The sequence below is a fragment of the Xiphophorus hellerii genome, chromosome 5, assembly GCF_003331165.1.
Source record: "Xiphophorus hellerii strain 12219 chromosome 5, Xiphophorus_hellerii-4.1, whole genome shotgun sequence".
NCBI lineage: Eukaryota > Metazoa > Chordata > Actinopteri > Cyprinodontiformes > Poeciliidae > Xiphophorus > Xiphophorus hellerii.
Genome location: NC_045676.1, coordinates 19,621,451 through 19,642,291, shown reverse-complemented (window position 1 = coordinate 19,642,291; position 20,841 = coordinate 19,621,451). Strand labels below are relative to the sequence as shown.

General features: G+C 37.2%; 1 protein-coding gene across 2 annotated transcripts; it reads right to left on the bottom strand.

The window, feature by feature from the left end:
• Positions 1-61: 61 nt before the first annotated feature.
• Positions 62-20,834, bottom strand: sclt1 (sodium channel and clathrin linker 1). 2 transcript variants are annotated; one of them, XM_032563635.1, is made up of 22 exons: positions 20,760-20,834; positions 20,393-20,432; positions 20,134-20,189; positions 17,198-17,250; positions 16,967-17,039; positions 16,774-16,829; positions 16,369-16,504; positions 14,220-14,342; positions 12,860-12,925; positions 12,087-12,157; positions 10,817-10,907; positions 10,478-10,569; positions 10,058-10,235; positions 9,774-9,872; positions 4,679-4,750; positions 4,449-4,523; positions 4,196-4,338; positions 3,907-4,099; positions 2,864-3,060; positions 1,571-1,649; positions 415-510; positions 62-291 (listed from the first exon to the last, which is right to left on the bottom strand). In XM_032563635.1, exons 2-22 carry the CDS (start codon positions 20,424-20,426, stop codon positions 196-198), a joined length of 2,079 nt encoding a protein of 692 aa, XP_032419526.1. In that variant the 5' UTR covers positions 20,427-20,432; positions 20,760-20,834; the 3' UTR covers positions 62-195. The 2 variants fall into 2 exon arrangements, with proteins under 2 accessions (XP_032419526.1, XP_032419525.1); XM_032563634.1 differs by having other exon boundaries at positions 20,393-20,816.
• Between the last annotated feature and the right edge of the window lie 7 nt (positions 20,835-20,841).

The following is a 20,841-nucleotide window of genomic DNA, read 5'->3' as shown; positions in this document are numbered from 1 at the left end:
AGATTTTGTCCAAAAGCACGTGGCTCCCCCTGCAGTTTGAATCGAAGCAGACCAAAAACACTGGTTTTCTAATTTTTTATTCATTTATTGAAACACATACCAATTCCTTCTTAGAAAATATGCTATGAAATGCCTCTGGGAAAGCAGCAACAACCCAAACTATGTGAACCTAAGAAAGAGTTATAAAAACATATTCTATTTTAATATTTTCCCAAAGTTATGGCCAACTGTCATAGAGTCCCCTGGATCCACTGTGGCAGGTTTCCTTCGCTGTGATGTGAACATATTCAGCTGTAAAACAAACAACATGCACATACAGTAACTAGAACTATAATCAACCTAAAATATATGCATCTTAATGGGAGAGGTGTGTATATTTATCCTGTGTAGAAAAAGAAATGCAGCTACCAGTACCTGATGCGAAGCTGTAGTTGCCTTCTGTTCGGCTTGTGTCAGTCTTCTCTGGAGACGACTTGTCTTCTCTTGATATTCTGCAAGCTGTTTCTCATACTGAGCAAACACAGATCAGTTTGACACATGGGGTGTAGCACTAAAGTTTCTGTTTAAGATTGTTTTCAAAGCACAACAGTTCAGACAAATAGTGCAAATATCTCTGTCCATTTTTCTTAAGCATAAATGAATTAGAGTGTAATTAAATATTGTACTTATCGCAGCAATTCTATTGAAAAATCTGAAACTCATACCTGACATACATTTGTGTTAATTTCGATAACCATGGCTTACAGCGAATAAAAACACAAAAACCAGTTTGTCAGAAATTACAATTTAACATAAGACCAATTAAAAAGGATTTTACTGTCCTCAAGGAGGTTAAGCCTCAAAAGGTCATTGCTAAAAAAGCTGACTGTTCATAGAGTGCTGTGGCCAGACATCCATCTGTCATTTACACTCGCTATATGTTTAGTAGGGTAGAGAAGGGGCTGGTGCTCATCTCTGGCAGCTAATGGGTAAGAGCAGTGGCACACCTTGGAAAGGTCAGCAGTCTATCACATGGCAGCACAGGAAAAACAACTATGAACACATATTCGCTCTCACCTCCGGGCAATTTCAGATGACCAATTAACTTTGCAGCAAGTTTTAGTCTGTTTCACTAAAGTGGAGTATTCAAAAACCAATGCAGGCCCAAAGAGATGATGCAAACTATAGACAGAAAGACGTTGGCTGGAATTATGTCAATCAATCAAAGTGCTGCACATTTAGGCAACTATGTCATTTCCTGGTGCTGGTCCACTGTGTTTTATCAAGTGCAAGGTCTTGTATAACATTGAAGTTTTATAAAAAACTTAATTTGGGGTTTTCATTAGATGCAAGCCAAAAAAATCTAAGTTAGCCAAAATAAATGGTATAAATACATGAGACAGTGTCATTATTATACGCAATATGAGTTTCATTTTCTCAATTAAGTAAAATTCACAACATTTTCAAGTATATTCTAATTTATTGAGAACCATCAGTATCATTTAACAGTATTTCATTTGCTGATATCAACTACATGATCTGCTAAATTAAATCAAACACTAGTTTGCTCCTGTTTGGGAGTCACACATACCTCAGATATTGTGTTATGGTCTGTTTGGAGCTGGTTCTCCAACTCAAGCGAGCGTTGTTTCTGCCGTTTCAGTTCTGCCCTGAAAGCATAGCAAAGATGAAAAAAATAAAATAAAATAACATTAGAGCCAAGGCTCTGCTCAAAGACACAACAAAAACATTTATAAAGCTTTGTTTTCCAGCATTTGCACTATTTCAGATGTATATCGGCTATTGCTGAGAGCAGAACAACATCAAGTGTCAAATCAATTTTTGTATGAGATGTTTCAGCACCTTTGATAGTGTTCACGGTAAAACAGATGCAATAAAATCCTCAGGCAGTGGAGCTTAAAAAAATAAGGGTATTTGTTCTTGAATAATACACTGTTTTGTACATAATGAATCACAGTATTAAATATTTATGCATTTCATCAATTTTAAACATCCCCTTTAAGCTGTCTGCCAGTTACTAACTACTTTTACATTAAATTGTTATGGCTCAACACTTCATGTTGAGGGCTTTATCTTGCAAAGAATGTGCTGGCTTTTGTCAAGCACCGAACAGCTTTCCATTTTTTAATGAGAAACAAAGAAAGAGGGGGGTAAAAAGCAAAGCATTTTGCATCAAGTGAAAGGCACAGGTGCACTCAGATATACCAATAGACGCTGCACATTTGTTAATGTGATTTGCCAGCCCATTTGGATAAGTAGTCAGCTTAGTCAAAGGCTACAAAGACACTCCAAACCGGAGTGCCGTCGAATCAAACGAGTGGCTTGAGGAAAACAGTAATGGTGTAAGAGTGACAATGCCAGGATGTAGACCTGAACCCAGCAGAGCATCTCTGGAGACATGAAAGAGCCGCACACTAATGTTTCTGCTCTTGCTTGATAGGTCGTGGAAAAATGAAAGAAACCCCAAGAGTAAAGCTGAACCACACATGGAAAATAACCGCAACAAAGATCTGGGGAAAAACTGGCACCGAAAGGAGCTTCAGAGACCGCCTTGGGGCTCAGATTTATACAGATCATTACTCACTAGTAATAAACCCAAAACCCTTCTAATAGAATTCTATTCCACTTAGAAATACTTTAATAATCCCAAATGGAAATTAGTTGTTGTCTTAACTTTCATGTATTGATCTCTTGCATCTTAGAACTGCTTAGATCTAACTTAATACATTTGCTCTGTACAGTATGCTGCACACAGCCTTACATAAATAAACGTATTCTCTTCCTTTTCAGAAACACCAGAAATAGATCTGTGCATTTTTTCCTTTCCTTAGAAATGTTAAAGCCCATCTCCACACATTCTTACTTGAGAGCTGTGATTTTACTTTCAAAGGCCTGCGCTAGGTTCTTGGCCTCTTCCTTCCATCGTTGAGTGCTTTTCTGCTGTGCTGCAAGGAGGCGTGTCAGATCGGCGCTGGAGCTTCGGCTCCTTTCCTCCAGTTCCTTCACCCGCGCATCAAGTCCCTGCTCTTTGAGGCTGCATGCTTGCTCCATCTCGGAGACCTAAAGCGGCGACAGCCGTAAAGAAAGCTTGCCGATTAAAATATTTTTAAATACCCAGTTCCTTCTTTACAATTAAATAAAGTCTGCAACATTGACCCTGAAGTAATAATTATATGTATCTTTTGAATAAGATACATATGATACGTATGATCAAAATCATCTGTATATTGTAAAAATGAATGACAAATTGTGAAGAATCCTGTGCAATTTTCTGAAATAAAGAGCTGCCCTCTTTAAAAACACTGAATGACAGCCCTGTCAGTAATTATCAACATTACCTCAGATTTTTCATACTTTCTATAAATCTTTCCTGGCACTCAATATCAGTAAATTGTCAAGTGGCTCCTCTCTATTCCCAACCTTGTTCAAACCCTTTTTCTTGTTCCCTTCATGTCTAGTATTGTTTAGTTATTTAGGCAATAAACTCTTTATTCCCTGAAATGGAGTAACATAACTTTACTTTAGTGAATGCTTGATCATCTGTAGTAAAAAATGCATCTGCAGCTAGAAAATACTTCATCAACATGTGAAAAGCTCAGTTCTTTCTGCTTGACTTATCAATAGTCTGTGACTATTTTTTGTATTACCCAATTCGTAATTGGATAAAAAAGGTGCTTAGTAGAAGATTTTCTTTTTACAGAATTTGAAGCCAGATGATGTCAATTAAGTTTAGATTATTAAACGACATATTTACTGACAAAGAAGGTTGTTTTTTTAAATCTTAAATTCAAAATGAGGTCTTTGAGTCTGTATACTCTGGTTAACGATTAATCAATTACTACATTAGTTTTATTTCAGTAATGGATTCATCACGATTAATTCGACTAATTCTTTCAGCCCTATTACTTTCTGCTTGGCGTTTCTTTGGATCTGCATGCTGGCTTTGCGCAGGTCATCCATCTCCTTGCGCAGCCGCGTGTTCTCCTGCTGCAGCTGAAGCCGCTCGTCGCTGACACCGACGCAGTCGCTCCGAGCCGCAGCCAGCAAGTCCTGCAGCCGCCGCGCCTCCTCCTGACACTGCGACACTTCCTCGCTGTAGCTACAGTGGACCAGATGAGGAGGATCATGGCGGTTAATTTTCTGCCCGCTAAGCTAAAGAGTACTCGCCTACAGTGATGTGCACGATGTCACTTACTCCATCTCCATCTTTTTCAGCTTCTTCTGAGTGCTTTGGAGAGTGAGGTTGGCGTCGTCCTTCAGCCTCTCTGCATTTAGACACCTCTGATGAAGGGCCTCGATCTTCTTGAAGTCCGGCTCCACCCTGCCTTCCTTATACACCTAAACAAAGACAGATTCCACGTGCCCGGTCATAGAAGCGTGTAATCAAACGGCGTCAAAATCTCTGCATCTGACTGCAGTAGAGAACTTGCTCGAGTTGTTGCGAGTACCTTCTCCAGTTCTTCTTCTACAGCTTTCCTCTCACGCTGGGATCTTTCAATCTGAGTCTCTTTATCTGCACACTCCTAGAAAGAGGGGGTGTGAGGCAGGGGTGTAAGGGTTGACATGGAAGACATGAGTTGAAGACAGACTAAAAAAGAGAGACTAAAAAATAGAGAGACTAAAAAAGGGTTTAGTGTCATTTTGAAAGGAGTATCCCCGTGAGGGGGAAGGTTTGTACCAGCTGCAGTGCAGACAGTTCTTCTGCCATACGATGGATTTGGATGTTGCACTGCTTGCGCACGTTTTCCACCTGTTGGAACAAAAAGAAATGAAAGAAAAAGTAAAGAGGACTTCACTCAAGCGATTAATGAGTTGACACGGCAGATGGAGAAAAAAATGAATCAAGTATGTTTGTATTCAGACTCTGCCTTGAATATTTTCCTTTCCAGGTAGCACAATTAGATGACTCAAAGTACAAGCAGAAAACCTGAATGGGGAAAATATCAAACCGCAGATTTTACAGGAAGCATAAATGAGGCTTAAAAGAAATGGAGATTTAAATGCCGAGATAAATAAATGACTCTTCAGTCCCACAAGTAGCAATGTGAACACAACTTAAGATGACGCAAAAATAAACATTTTCTTTTTAAAATGTAAATGTCTAAGGAAACAACAGCTATAATTTACAATAACAACAACTATTTAATATCTGAAATATATTTGTGACTGATGTTTTAGTTTGTTTCAAGGATGAGTAGTGAAAATGCACCAGCGGATTACTCAGAGATTGGCCTTGGACAATTTTCCTTCGATCAAGTTTATTCAGGTTTTTAACAAAAAAGAAAACAGGAACAAAACTAAGAACTTAACACCCATCTTTGGTCTATCCACATTTTAACAAATAGCACATATCTTTTCTGAGTTTAGCAAAGATCTAATTAAGATTAAGGACATAGGCTTTTATGGATAAATGGGAATAATCTAAATATTGCTTAATTTTCTATGGTTTTAATACGACTATGTCTATAAAAAAGAACTTGAAAAGTTTTGTTTTTCTCTTTCATATATCATCTAAAAATTTTAACTAAAAAAACAAATTAGCTAATGTGACCTTCATTGTCATTGTCAAAATAATACAAGTTTTTGTATTATTGCAGATGCTCTGCTGGCTTCTCAGCTGGTACTTTTCATGACTGCTAAACTCATAAATGCTTTGGTGAGTCAAAAGAGAAAAGGCAGAAAAGGACGTTTGTTGACAGTTTTTTTCTTTTTAACAAACCTGAGATATATCCTTGGACTTACTGAAGAGAATGTTATTCTCTTTAACTAAATAATTTAAACTCATCAAAGTCAGCAGCCTGCTTCTTTCCCTACTTTCTGACATGTAAAATGCATTTCTTCACAAAAAAACACACACAGCCATTTTAGGTAGAATTCTTAAACCTATTTGGAGAAATACATACACCGTGTTCCAAATTATTATGCAAGTGACATTTTCTCAGATTTTCTTAAATGGTCAATGCAAATGATGGTTAGCATAATTTTCAAGTCATGAACTATTACAGTATAAATCAAATTTTACTGAACAAAGCTCCCCATGAGAACAGTATTTTTTTCAAAAATAAAAAACTCAAAATGCACTGTTCCAAATTATTACGCACAGCAGATTTTCTAAACATTTTATGGATTATAAAGAACTGAAAACGGTCATTCTTTGAATGTGTGGCATTAAGTGGTCACATGTGCTAAAATCAAAAGCTTTTTCAATCAAAAACATCTTAGCAGACCAAGTTACATGTTAACATAGGACCTTCTTTGATATCACCTGCACAATTCTTGCATCCATTGAACTTGTGAGTTTGTGGAAAGCTTCTGCTTGAATTTCTTTGCAGGATGTCAGAATACCTTCCCTGAGCTGCTGCTTTGATATGAACTGCCTTCCACCCTCAGATCTGCTTGAGGAAACTCCAAAGGTTCTCAATACGGTTGAGGTCAGAGGAGGATGGTGACCACACCATGAGTTTCTCCCCTTTTATGCCCATAGCAGCCAATGACACAGTGGTATTCCTTGCAGCATTGTCATACATGAAAATGATTTTGCTATGGAAGGTACGGCTCTTCTTTTTGAACCATGAAAGAAAGTGATCAGTCAGAAAGTCCATATACTTTGCTGAGGTCATTTTCACACCTTCAGGGACTCTGAAGGGGCCGACCAATGATTCTCTCCATATGATTTCAGCCCAAAAAATGACTCCACCACCTCCTTGCTGACGTCACAGCCGTATTGGGACGTGGTGGCCATTCACCACCAATTCACTACTGCGTCCATCTGGACCATTCAGGGTTGCGCAGCAGTCATCAATGAACAAGTCTGTTTGAAAACTAATCTTCATGTACGGCTGGGCCCACTGCGACCGCTTCTGCTTGTGAGCTCTGGTTAGGGGCGGCCGAATAGTAGGTTCATGCACCGCAAGCCTCTGGAAGATCCTACAGCTTGAGGTTCCAGAGGAACCAGCAGCTTCAAATAACTGTTTGCTGCTTTGTAAGGGCATTTTAACAGCTGCTCTCTTAATCCGATGAATTTGTCTAACAGAAACTTTTTATCTGTACAAACCCATCTTTGTTCTGAATCAGCCACAAGTCTTTTCACAGTACGATAACGCTTCAGTTTTTGTTAAATATCTAATGTTTTCATACCTTGTCAAATGGCACTACACTATCTGATGATTTTCATCAACAGAGAGATCCTTTCTCTTTCCCATATTGCTTGAAACCTGTGGCCTGCTGAACATCCTTAAGTAGATTTCCTTTAATTGAGCTCACCAGACAAACTGATCAACTCAGCTCTCTGAAATTAATTCTAGTGGTTCAAAGAGCCATGGCACACAATACCATCTATAAATTTAATAGCACAACAAAAAATTTTATCTTCATGACACTTAAATCCAATTTACATAATAACTTAGAACATGGTGTATATCATACATGTTCTTTGCAGCTGTGTCACTGATGCAGTTTTGGTTCAGTTTCTTGGCACATGATGTTCTCCAAATGTAAATATATATAATATATTCTTGCATATTAACATATATTCCTGCATATTAACATAAAGCACATGAGAGCTAATGTGTTTCTAAAGATACTAACAACCAGCAGAAGGTCAAAAATAATGCATTGAGACCCTCCATGTTTAACAGTGCATTAAGTGGGCAAGTTAAGGTCAAATTTTCTTGATGCCATATCCAGACCCAGGCAGATCAAGATGCATCTTCCTTGCTTGTGATCCATAGTCTATAGTTTTTCCCAATTTGAAGAGCAGCTTAGAGAAATGATATTCTGCTTCATGTCCTAATTACACCCCGGGGGATACTTATAGCTGGGGATAACAAATGAAATGCTTCTCAAGATTCTGATCAACTTAAAAGAAGTAAAACACAAATTTAAAATGAACATTTAACTATAAATTAATTTTACAGTGGTGCAGTTGAGTTTTTATTTATTTATTATGTGAGAGACACCGAATTTATTAGTTTATTTATTAGTTTATTTTATTAGTTTATTTATTATTTAGTTTATTTATTATTTATTTTACTGTTCATGTGTATTATAGTTCACAGGTACCCTACCCAATTTGTTTTGTTTATTATAATAAGTTCATTCATTCTTCATTGTAGCTTGTTCATTCCTTCAGAACTTGGTTTTGTGTCTGTCTTGTGCCTTGATCCTTGGTATTGATTTTTCCTATATGTCATTGAATGCGACTGTTTTACGTGTGTTCCTCGAACGCACCGTTTGCGAGGCAGTGCACTGTTTTCCTTCTGCTGAGGACAATTAGGCACCGAGTGTGACAGGCTGAGTTTTTGTATTAAGGTAAATAAAACCTTTCTTTACTCACAAAGACAACTCTGGATGTCATCTGATCCCAGCAACAATTATTTTTTATATAACTTGCTTTTTCTCACTGAATAAACATTTTAAAATTAAAGCTTAACCAATTCTATTTGTTTGTGTGTGAGGAAGTAAACTACTGCAGGAAAAAAAAGAAGATTTTTATATACTGAATTAACATCTTTCCCAGGGACACATATGAATGTAGAGGATGTTCTGGAAGTTTTCCTTCTAATGCTTAACAGTCTGGGCAATACTTATGTCCTCAGAGTACAAAGTCTGGCAAAAACTTGTAGGTAACCTGGAGATTAATTCTTCATTATACATGCTTGTCTTCCCTCTCAGTGGCTTTAAAAGAGGGAAAGGGGCAAAAAAGAGATTAAAATGGAAAAAAGTGTCTTGCTCTCGAAGTAATATTTAAAATTAAGTACCTGGAAGGTAAAAAAGTTAAATATGCATGTGGGTCCTTAAATGAAGAAAGTCCAAGGCCTCAAATGTCTTCCCTCGACATATTTGAAAAGAGTAGAGACATAAATAAATGCAAGCCGGTGCTTCAGCCATGTTTGGATGCAGTGACAGGAACACAAATCACTGTAACTTTCAGATTGCACAGTGTTCCTACTAATTTTTCATGTCAAAATTGCTGAATTTTTTAGACTCGTGTTTCTTGAAGTTTAAATACAAACATTAATATTTATGGCATATCTATGTACAATGTATGTTTTTTTAACTCCTTAGAGTTGCAGGAGCTAACTTGTATAAATAACAGTTTCTTTTAAATATATTCGCTAAAGGTATCAGTGTATTGTGAACTTGTGACAGTTAAACATGAGACAGATAATTTGCAAAAAATAAAATAAAATAAAAAATTGAGCTTCAGAAAGTACCAATCTTCCATCAAAAGTGTGAATGATGCCCGTATAGTTTTAACCGTTTCAAGAAATTTTTTTTCCAATGAGTAGCAGAAATTGGGAGATTGAGTCAACGCTCAATTATTCACCCTTGATTTATTTTTTTTTTGCTTTGCAGGTCTGAATGTGCAACCTGGAACGAAAAAATAATAGGTGCACGGATGGATTAAACTTTGTAAAAACTAAAGAGGATAGAAAAAATACATTAAAATACTTTTCCATATTCTAATTTCTATTGACATTCTAATCCAAGCCTGAAAAATACTCGAATCCAAATCTGTATATCCAGACTTTTCCAAACAGTGAAGAAATCCTGTAGCTTCCACAGAATGAGAGTGCAATGCTCTTTTATCTGTCAATGTAATCAATGTGCTAAGACAAGTAAGATTAGTGCTTGGTAAGTTGAGGTTTAATCATTTTTCTAAATGCAGTAGTTTTACTTCATAAACCAACCTCAGCTAGTGCTTGTAATGAATGACACAATTTTATTCTGCTAAAACAAAGAAATGTTCATCCAACCAGTTCCAAATGTACCTCTTTCCTTGTTCGGACTGCAGCCTCCTGGATCAAGAGCTTGATGGCATGCGTTGTCTTTTCAAGCTCCTCTGTCTTCTGTTTCTCTCTTAAAAGGGACTGCAGGGCAAAATAAAAAGAGGGGAAAAGGTGCACATTTCAGAGGTAGTATTTCTGAGAGAATGTGAAGAGTTGTCAGGGATATAGTGCAGCTGAGCAGATTGAGAGGAAGACTCAAGTCAGTACAAAAAGAGAAAAAGAAAAGAAAAGATTTGACGGAAAGACGAGAAGAGACTGGGGGTCACCTGCTCCTTCTGCAATACAGCCTCTTCAGCTACTTGAACATTCTCTCTGACTTTGGACAGAGCCTCGAACTTTTCCTCTTCCAGGGTGGTGCAACGCGCCTGCAGTTCCCCCACCTTTGTCTCCCACACAGCTTGCTCTCGACGAACTGCCTCCGTCTCCAGAGATGCAGCCTTTAGCCTGGAAAAGGAGGAAAACATTGAGAGCGAGCAGTGGAGAGAGAGTAAGCGCTGCCGTTTGGCCTTGTGACACTTAAAGCACAGATGTGGAACTCGATGACTGCCCGTCAAATCAATATTGCAGTATACTTAAAAAAGAAAATAAAAAGATTGACAGAACAGTTCCTTCTCGCCCGTCAGACCTGTTATAAGAAGTGGCAGGTGATTACTGGTGAAGTAACAGCAGGTTAAAAATGTGTTCACCGGGTTTCCTGTTGGCTCAGGGATGTCTGAAGCTGCTGGAGTCTTCTGTCTGCTGCGTCCTCTCTGGCCTGAGCCTCAGCCATGTCCTCCTCCTAATTACAAAAGTATGACTATGAGTCATCAACCAGAATCTTGTAGAAATATATTTAAGAAGCAAGTAACACATTGGTAATAACTGAAACTTGATGAAAATGAACAACATCAAACAGCACTTAAACAGGTAAAGTGTCACACGCACATTGAAAGGCAAAATAATCCGTCAGTGCCGGATCCATGAAGTTTTCCCAAAACCTATTAAACGGATCTTTTATGTATCAATATTTACTTAGATTTACTCACTTTTCTTTTCATCTGTTTCTGGAGATTCTCTAAAAATTTGGTCATCTCATCCACTCTGGCTGTGGCCGTCCTGAGTTCAGCTTTAGCCTGCCTAACCCAGCGTAGAAAGAGTTTATAGTTTGAGCACAAAGCATTCGACTGAAGAGAGAAAACCAGTGGAGGCAGACACTAATAATTCTTAATTATTTATTCATCGCAAGTCAAATCAGTATTGTAACATTCACCAATATTACCAAAATCACATATTTTCCTAATATCTTACAGCCTAAATTTGCAGAGGTCTTATATTCACAGCAGATGCATAAAAATTAAAAGCCACAGTAAAACACTGCAAAGGTTTGTGGCTCTAAAGTCTCTAATGAAGTAAAAAAAAAAAGTGCTTGAAAATTACTAATTGGCTTTGAAAAACAATGGAAGGATTTTATTTGATATGATTTAAACTTTCTTGATGATCTTTCGGGTTTTCTGGCTCTCAAACAAAACAACTTTTGCATTTTGATGAATATAAAGAATAACAAGTACAGGTGACGCTCCGTGTTGATACTGGAGTTTTCTAAATCTGATGCCTCTGAACAGTGACTTTCTTGAATACCAGCTGGTTTCCTGGCAACCTGACACTGACAGCAAGACCTGATGAAGACACTAATCCTTTGTTGGCAGATCCTTCATACGCAGTGTACAATATATTCACTGTCAATGCTGCTTAAAAGTTAACTATTAACTTGAGGGCAAAGTCAAGAATTTAAATGTAATCTCTTAACAAAACAAAAAACAAAACAAAAAAAAACCAGCCAAAACTGCTTCAGTAACAAAAACATAATGCCGCGCAGAGGGATTAATTAGGGCAATTATTTGCTGTTTTGAAATAATTAGCGTTGATTGATTATTTTTTAACAACTGCCCGACTTATGATCCAATTAAATGCATAATTAAGGTAATAATTGTAATGTAATTATGCAGGCACATTTGCTGAGGATTCCTTTTGAAGAGTACCTGAGGACAAACAAAGACAATACAGACATAATAGTGTTAAGCAGATGTTAATTTAGCTGCTTTTCTGTGCCCTTGTGAACAGGTTGCAGTTAATGGAAAAAAAAAAAAAAAAACCTTTTACACTTATCTTTATTCCACAAATTGGATGGGAAATTGTTGTCAAAGGGGTACAAGAAGGGCTCCGGCATGAAACCTCCCTTGTGTTGTGCATCCATAATGAAACAAGACCCTTTGGCAGCAGCAGCTTTAAAACGCAAAGGTATTATTTTTTTGTTACCTGAGCTGGCAGTGCAGCTCCTCCATTTCTGTGCTCTGCTCTGTCACCGTCTTCAGGAGCTGCTGGTTCGTCTGTGTGTGGCAGGAAAGACAAGAATGCCAATTGTGAGGCATGGCTCCCAAACACGCCGCTCTGAAAGTTTCTGTCAGAAGCAACTTTTTAGCAAAACTTCTCACTTAAAACTTTCCATGTCCTTTCAGAACAAACCCTAAGGAACCCTGTATCAGTCATTCACGGCTACAAAGTAAACTGCTCTCATATGCAGTGGGTGAAAAAAGACTGCTTGCATGAACAGTCAGAGAGGGGAAAGCCCAGGGCTTAACCGCACATTAAAAATGCATTAGGAAGATATAGTATTACTATACTGTCTCTACACGCACTGAATGTTGTGCAAAGTAAGCACATGTGTATTTTGTTAAGAAGACGTCCGTAGTTAGAGTGAAGCTCGGCTAGGTTGTTTGAAACGGAGCCGTGATCAGCATGGTGCTGCTGTGTCTATGATTTCAAGTGACGGAGAGGAAGTTGTATACAGCGCCATGTGTTGGGGAAAAAGAAAAAAAGCCGAGATAGTTAGAGGATTACCGAGTAAGCTGACAGTCCATTATACAACAAGACATTTCTGGCTCACTACCAGTGGGACTTAGAAACCCATTCACTTAGTTACAAGATTAATTATTAGAGCAGGGTTCATTTTAGAAAGGCGCAAAGCATTTCGATCCCATGGCTAATTGGAAGCCAGTAATTTAACACACTTTTAATTAAGCATTACTTACAGATTCCAGCTTCTGATTGGCCGCTTGGAGTTTGTCAGAGTGCTGCTGGAACTGAACAAGCTGATCCTGTGATGGCAGAAAAGTGGGCATTCAATAGCATTTAAGAGCCAGTAATTACCTCCAGCATATATCAAAAATTACCTGAGACCAAACGACTCTAATTAACCCCTGTTGCTAGGACAACAGCTCCACCTAGGGGTTAGGACCCCAACACAAAATGGGAGTTTTACTACAGTCGGGTCAAAAATGTGGACATCATTTACTCATGAGTCTGTTTTGTACATTTTGTACACAAACTTCAATGTGGAGCTCATGTGAAAGACACTACGCTTCCAGTCAATGCTATATAACCACCTTCAACGTAATTACAACAGTAAGATTTTTTTAAGTAGGTCTCCATCTGCTTCGAGCATGTAGAGATGAAGACGATTAATCACGTAATCGGATAAAACAAATTGTTACATTCTGCAGATAAGAAATAATGTTATTCCTTTTTTTAAATAAGAAAATAAACATTTAATTGGCTAAAATGCAAAAACATAACATTCCTTTGGTGAAGGCTTCATCATTTGTAGCAAAGATTGAATCTGCAGCTAAAAAAAATACTTCTAATAACAACATGTGAAAAACTAAGCCCTTTCTGCTTTCCTTAACAGAAAGTTAAATAAAGCACCTGCTACTTAACTTAGGAAGTTAAGTAGCAGGTGCTGATCAACAGATTAGGGCTAATCTGTTGATTAACTTTGATGAATAATTATTATTTGCTTAATAACCCTTTATTGCAGAATTTGAAAATTGTGAAAAAAAACTAATCCACTTGAGAAGTGCTGGGTAGAACAAATTTACAAACTGTTTATTTGTTTTATCTTAAATGCAAAATCTATATTATTTGTACAGTTGTGGCTTAATTACTGCTCTGATTATGTTGTTCTTTCAGCAAATGCCCATCTTTTGAGTCTGTATAGTCCAGTTAACAATTAATTGATAAATTAAGTACTAAATAAATTACAATTATCTGAATAATCAATTAGTCACTATTAATCCGATTAATTGTTTTAGCCCTAGTTTAACGTGGTGTGTCAGAGTAAAAGGTGAGCTGAATACAAGTGCAAAACACACTAATCAGATTTCTATTTGTAAAATATTGAATTGAAAAGTCAGTGTTTTTGTCTGCCAATGCATTAGCTTGTGAAGGTCTAGTCCATAAATCCTGCTTAATTTGTGGTGATAATGTGATAAAATAAGAAAAACCTTGAGGGTTCTGAATACTTATGCATCACTAAGTACAAAAGTTTAAGCTTTTCCCTTTTCTGTGCTTGTAGAATATGCCAGTCCTGCAAGCTGATGTGGGAAAGTGAACCTTGAGCTGCTGTCTCTGAGCGTTGTGGAGCTGCCCGTCAGAGAGGGCCCTCTGGTAGACCTGCTGTAGGCGGTCCAGCTCCTGGGCCGTCGTGTGCCACAGCTCCATGGCCTGTTTCCGCTCCTAAACTCGCGCGCGCGCGCACACACACACGCACACAAAAAAAAAATCCACCCACATTTACTCTCATAACTACTGTGTTTGTTTTTTCCTGCTGCCTCCCAACAGATGAGGAAAAAAAGATTTCAGGAAGCATCTCTGACAAAGCTGGAGCGGCGTGTTTCCTGGTGCTCACAACTGAACGCAGAGATCAAAATTATATTGATCGTCTAATTTATGTGCCAGTCACGACAAATGCTCACGGCATCCAGCTGCATCAAATTCTACGGCTCAGCAAAGCTTTTGTTGCAATTTTAGAATCCGCAGGAAGTGTTTCAGGGAGCGAGCATTGTCACCATTCACTGTTCACAAAAATAATGGAGTTGAGTTGTTTTGCCAACATTTTTGCCATTAGTTTTTTTCTGATATTCAATGCTGAGAATTAATATAAAAATATTTCTTCTTTCCTTAACCCTTCTTTGTAAACAAAACATTCTGATTCTGTACTTCTGTTTGAGTCTTCTATCTGGATCTCAGCAGGCTAGGAATAACTGCTGCTTCACAGATTTAGGATATAATCTGTGGGAGTTTTATAAGCAAAGAATGGTTTTTATTGCTGGTTCTATTCAATCATGGACTGAATAATCTTTGTAGCACTAAAGCCATATTCGTAAAATCAAAATCTATTATCATATGTAGAACTCTTTTTTTATTTCAATCAAAAAAAATTTTGATTGCATAATATTTTCAAAAGAAAATTATGATTCCAAATTAAAGTAAAATTACTAAGCAAGATTCTTTGGATCGATATTTCTTATTTGACTGAATAAATTACCTTTACCCACAAATAAACCATTAGCAGGTTATAAAATAAATTGGGCGTTAAAAAGGCCAATACAAAACAGGAAGTCTTCAGAAATCAGAGAACAAAACCAAAACCACAGAACAACTAACTGGCGAAGAGGCAAAATTCACCAGCTCCTCTTAAAAGTCCAGGACAGAGATTCCTCAAAAGATATCGACCTAATATAATACAATCTGGTCGAGATATCTAACAGAGTAACGTCTCATCTGCTAAATGTTTGATATGTGCTCTGTTTTAATGGAGAAAAGCAGTACAAGCAGATCAAAAACAAAACTAACTCTGGCGTTTTAAACATGGTATTTACAACATTTTGATTGGTTGCTCGTCTCCATGACTCCACTCCCAAGCCCCTGACAAGTACCGTTCTTTCTTCTGGTCCAACTCAGAGTTGGTGCTAACAAAGATAAATCAGTGATTCAGTCAGATTTATCAGTGATAAAAGCAGCACCATGTTTGCATTGGCTTGGTGAAAAAGAGGTATGCAGATTCCATTCTTGACTGATCTTTTTTCCATAAAAATTATAACATATGTGTATTCAAGAAAAAACTGTTCCACGTCCTTTGAGAGAGGCAGTCGTTTAAAAACAACAAAAATTTAATAAATGTAACATTATCCAAATTTAACCATACAGGCAAATATTCTATCCGAAAAATGAAAGCTGAACGCTACTGGTTTATGAATTCATTGACCACAAATTACAGCAATTCTTCATTTTGATGAAACATTCAACAAGGACAAACAAAACCTTGGATATTTCAGTAATTGCAGACACCCTACAGACAAGAGCTGATCAAGGGAAAAATATCTAATTCCAACCTCTGATTCATCGATACAAAGTAATCAATTGTCAGACAAGATTTCTTACTCTCTATATGTAAATAGTTATGTGGTCTTCTATTCTCTAAATAAAAAATGGCTTTGAGGACAAAAAAATATGCATATTTTAATCACAACATGCAACAGATCTAGAAAAAAAGAAAGCCACTAAACTTTTTATTCTCTTTGGATACTTTGAGAAATTGAGTTTTTCCAATTAATTTTAGATCTGTCGCTGCAAATCTCAACGAACCTCCAGAACTAAGACCTGCTAATAGAAAGCTAGAATGCAAACGTTGACAAAAGCCTATTGATGCATTTTATGAAACCTTAAATAGCACATGATATTTACGGGCACATTTGCAAACCTGTTCAGACAGTTGAACTTGCTCCTGCAGGTTTTTAAGGATGGCTGTGTCTACTGTTGCGCTGCCCTCTGCTTCTGAGTCCACAGGCAGGGAGTGGAGCTGCTTCTCAATAGACTCCCTCAGCTCCGTATGCAACCTGGAGAATGTGATGAGTGCTGAAAAATTACATTGAAAAGATCATTTTAAAAAGCAACAACTTTTGAACAGCAGGCCGGGGAACCTGATTCCTATAAAATTTATTCTGGCAGGAGACGCCGATACAGTCGATGCCATTTCTTAGAAATATTTCAAGTGCTATATGACCGGTTATCATTTCAACACGTCTCTGATGACAGAAAATGGTACCAATTTGACTTCTGTTTTGCAGCTCAAGCCCACCGATTGACAGGACTAAAATCTTTCTACCTTTCATTTTCCTCCACAACCTTTTCCAGCTTCACTCTGACATCTGTCATCGTCTCCTGTGAAGCAACAACACAAGTGTTTTCAAACAGGAAAACAAGAAACTTTTATCATCCAAGTCCAACCATTTCCCAATAGAGCCAAAGTTTTAAGCTGGAATATGAATAAAGAACATGTCACATTAAGGTTTTTCTACCTGATATTTCTGAAGCTTTTCAGTCATTTCGTCCATGTGCCGGTCATACTCTGCTATAAGAGGAGCCATTATCCTATAACACAGAGTAATAATTACAAAAATTGTCTGAATAAAAGTAATTGCTTTTCTATTTTTTTTTTTCTATAAGAACTTCAAGCGATATTAGGGTGGTTCTAAAACCGTGGTTCTAAAACGTGTTAAACTATTAGAAAGAAAAGAAACATGTCTGACCCTCTGTCTGACAGCCAGGGTGGAGGAGACTCTGCCTGCTGTGCCTCATCCAGCTGTCAAACACAAGACAGGACAGATTAGCTTTGTGTTTCCAACAATTTCCAAGATCCAGCTCAGTCAATTTGTAAGTCATAACATTAACAAAACGCTCTTTTATTTTAACTTAAAGAAATGTTGAAAGTGAAACAAAAAAACATACACACCACAGATTCAATAAAGACAGTATTTATTTTTGTTTACTTTAATGATTGTAACTTACAGATGTTAAAAAATTGAAATGTTCTGTCACAAAATTGTATTGTTACTGTACATCATAACAATGAAGAAATGATTTTCTACCAACATCTTGATTGTGTGCTGACCTACACAATCATGAAAAAAACTGATGATCTGCCCAGCAGATAGCCACTGAATTGCTTGACAATAAGGTCAATGCTATGAAAGCTGGCTTCTCACAGACTGCTGTAGCCAAGCAAATTAATGTAAGGTTGAGTGGAAGGAAAAAGTGTGGTGGAAAATCATTTACAGACAAAAGGGAAAATGACAGTCTTGATAAGTTCTGAAGCAAAGTACATTCAGTAACTTGTCGAGATGCTCCTGTAAACCCATTTCTTTACTGACCATATCAAAGTTCAGATAGAAACTTTAGAGCCCAATGCAGAACTTCATTACTTCTTTCTCTTTGATTGACTAGAACAGATGCTTTAGGCATGCTTTTTGTGTATTTTTGCATCTCACCCATCCAAATCAAAAGTTGTTTAGGTTTTGCCTCTGCTTCTCTATCACACTAAGGGGACAATCAATAAATGCATTTTGCGTTTAAAATCCTGAACATTTTCTCTTTGACTCTTTGTTGAATTTTTTTTGTTTGTTTTTAATTGAAACTGACAAAAGCATTGTTGAATAGCTGACATAAAAAATATGTATAGTTCAGTTCTCTCTCTAGGACATGCAAGTTGAGGAAGCAAACACGGCCCGCAGAGCAGTCAAATAGCTGAGCTAGGAAATGACTAAGACTTCTGCCAGGAGGATTTCAAAAAGAAGCATACAGAGCTGGATGACCATGAGGCAAAGGCAACCTGGTGGGAGAAGGGCAACCGCTCACCATTTTTAACTTTTAAACAAATTATCTCGATTGGAATCTGTTTACACATATAGCTTTGCAGGAGTGTTCACATTCCTTCAGCTTTTTAATATGTTGTCAGATTATGGCCACAAACTTTGATTCATTTTATGCAAGAGACTAACATAAGATGTCGCATCATTTTGAAGAGTAAGGGCAATGATAAACTTACATTGAAAGTGTATTAAAATGTATAAAAATAAAGATCTAAAAAGACATGCAATTGTATTCAGTCCCCATTCATTTTGATTTCCCTTAAATAAAGATAATTAGTAGATAGAATGCACCTGCTGTTTCTTTTTTCAATCTTAGTATAAAGCTGTTCAGTTAAGACCTCAGAGGATTTTTGGAGAACATCAGTGAAGAAACAGCATCATGAAGATCAAACATCACAACAAATAAGTCAGGGGAATGGATGTCCACCTAAAATAGTTGGTCAGGCAAGGACTGAGTAGTGTGGGAGCTATAGGCTCTGCACAATCTAGGTGGGATACGTTGCTTAGCAAATATCTACTAGTCATGCATTTGGCAGTTACGGAAGAGGGGTAACAAGCAGACTATTGTTAAAAGAAAGTCCTAAAAGTCCCTGTTTGTAGTTTACCACAAAACACGTGGAAGGTACAGCAAACTTATCGAAGAAAGTTCAATTAAAAAAACATGTAAAACTGACGGTAAACAGACCATCTCTACAGTACAACTTGGTGGTGGCAACATGATGCTGTGGGGATACTTTTTCAGCATGGACAGGAAACTGAAGATACAGAGTCAAGCAAATGCATCAACAAAGTAATTCACTGTTTAGAGACCCCAAACCATCATGGACCTCCTAGTCAATATAATTTTTAGACTTGGTTATTGAAGATTAGAAAACTATTAAATCTGATTGAACAATTTCAACAAAGATAAATTTAGAATTTAATTTTTTATTGAATTTTGAGATTCAAAGAAATTGGCAAGTTTACTCTGTAAAAAGGAAAATACTACTCTTTGTTGTTTGATTGCTGTGTTAATATCTGATTTGTTTGAGATGTTTTTACAAATACATCTCAGTAATGACCAGTTATAGGTGACTGTAAAACTTGGCCTCGTCTTCCTGGTTCCACCAGATGTGGCTTGAAATGTTGCTAGTGTAGGTGATGTTTTCAAGAGGGCCCAAAGTTAAATCGAACCAAAGTCACCATAAAACCTTGGGCCAACTCAACAGAAGGCAGTCCTGAAAGAAAACCTATTACAGGGGGCAAAACATTCAGTACCTGAGACAGAGATTCACCTTCCAGCAGAAGGGCAGCAGTAAACATACAGCTACAATGGAGTGGTTCAGATCAAATCAAATTTCTGTGTTAAATGAGACAATTAATATCCAGACTTATATATAATTGAGAATCTGCAGCACAACTTGAAAACTGATGTTCACAGACATTTTCTTTGCAGTCTGGCTGAGCTTGAGCTCTTTTCCAAAGAAAAATAGACAAAAATGTCAGTGTCTTGGTGTGCTGTCAGAGATGCATCTCAAAACACCTGCCACCAGCAAAAGGTGGTTACCAAAACTAGTGACTCAGATGGACTGAATACAAATGTAAGCACATTTTCAGACTTTTATTTTATCACAAAAATTTTTTGTATTTTGACAAACCGGGAGTATGGACAGTTTTTCAAGTCCCTGCACCTAACTCTTAATAGTGCTTGTTTCCCAGCTTTTGATTAAAGACATATGAACACAAATTGCAAACTTGAAAATAAGGCAGACAAGAGTTAATTATAAATATTATCATCACGTTATATACTTTACATTTAGCTAGGCTTGATTTATTACCTGAGACGATGTGACCCCCAGCTGATAGCGGCTAAGAGCAGAATTTAACCTGTGGACTGCAGACAGGACAACGCATCAGCTCTTAGTTTCCGAACATAATTATTATCCATGGAAAAATGTTTTAAATCGTAGTTAACGTTCACAACATTTCCATTGTTCGTAATTTTGGGGAATACAAAATGCTAAAAAAAAAAAAAAAAAAAGAAAACAAAACAAATAAGAGTCGTGAATAATAAAACTGCCCTGCACCTGCTCTTACCTTGATCTCGCAAAAATTCAATTTCTGCATCCATTGTGTTCTAGGATGTAGGCAAAAGTAAATAAAGTGGTGTTGTTAGATAAAATTACATAGACGCAAAAGGACTTTTCAATCTTAACTTGCGTGTTAATACACGTTTGACGAACAAATGATAATACACAGCAAGCCGACTGATAGCTACTTTTCAGTTGCTACTTCTGGAAATCTTCTGTAGCTAGCTACAGCAGCGAGGCAATCACAGCTAAACTTAGCGAGATAAATCAACGTTTGAATAGCTAAATCGTAAGTGGAGAAAGTAACTTTGTTATATTTTACCAACACAATGTGTGTATTGTTTTATATAACACAACAAAAATCGTGTTTTTACTCCAATTTGTGTTTCCGCCGTCCGTTTTGAAGTAAACAAATAACAACCAATGGCGATTAAGTTGTGCGCTGCTGAAGTCCTT

Coding starts and splice junctions, on each gene's coding strand:
- sclt1 (XM_032563635.1), bottom strand. CDS start 20,426: ATGGATGCAGAAATTGAATTTTTGCGAGATCAAG. Junction 10,908..12,086: donor GAGCTGCACTGCCAGCTCAG/GTAACAAAAAAA, acceptor ACGCTGGGTTAG/GCAGGCTAAAGCTGAACTCA. Junction 4,524..4,678: donor AACTGTCTGCACTGCAGCTG/GTACAAACCTTC, acceptor CCCTCTTTCTAG/GAGTGTGCAGATAAAGAGAC.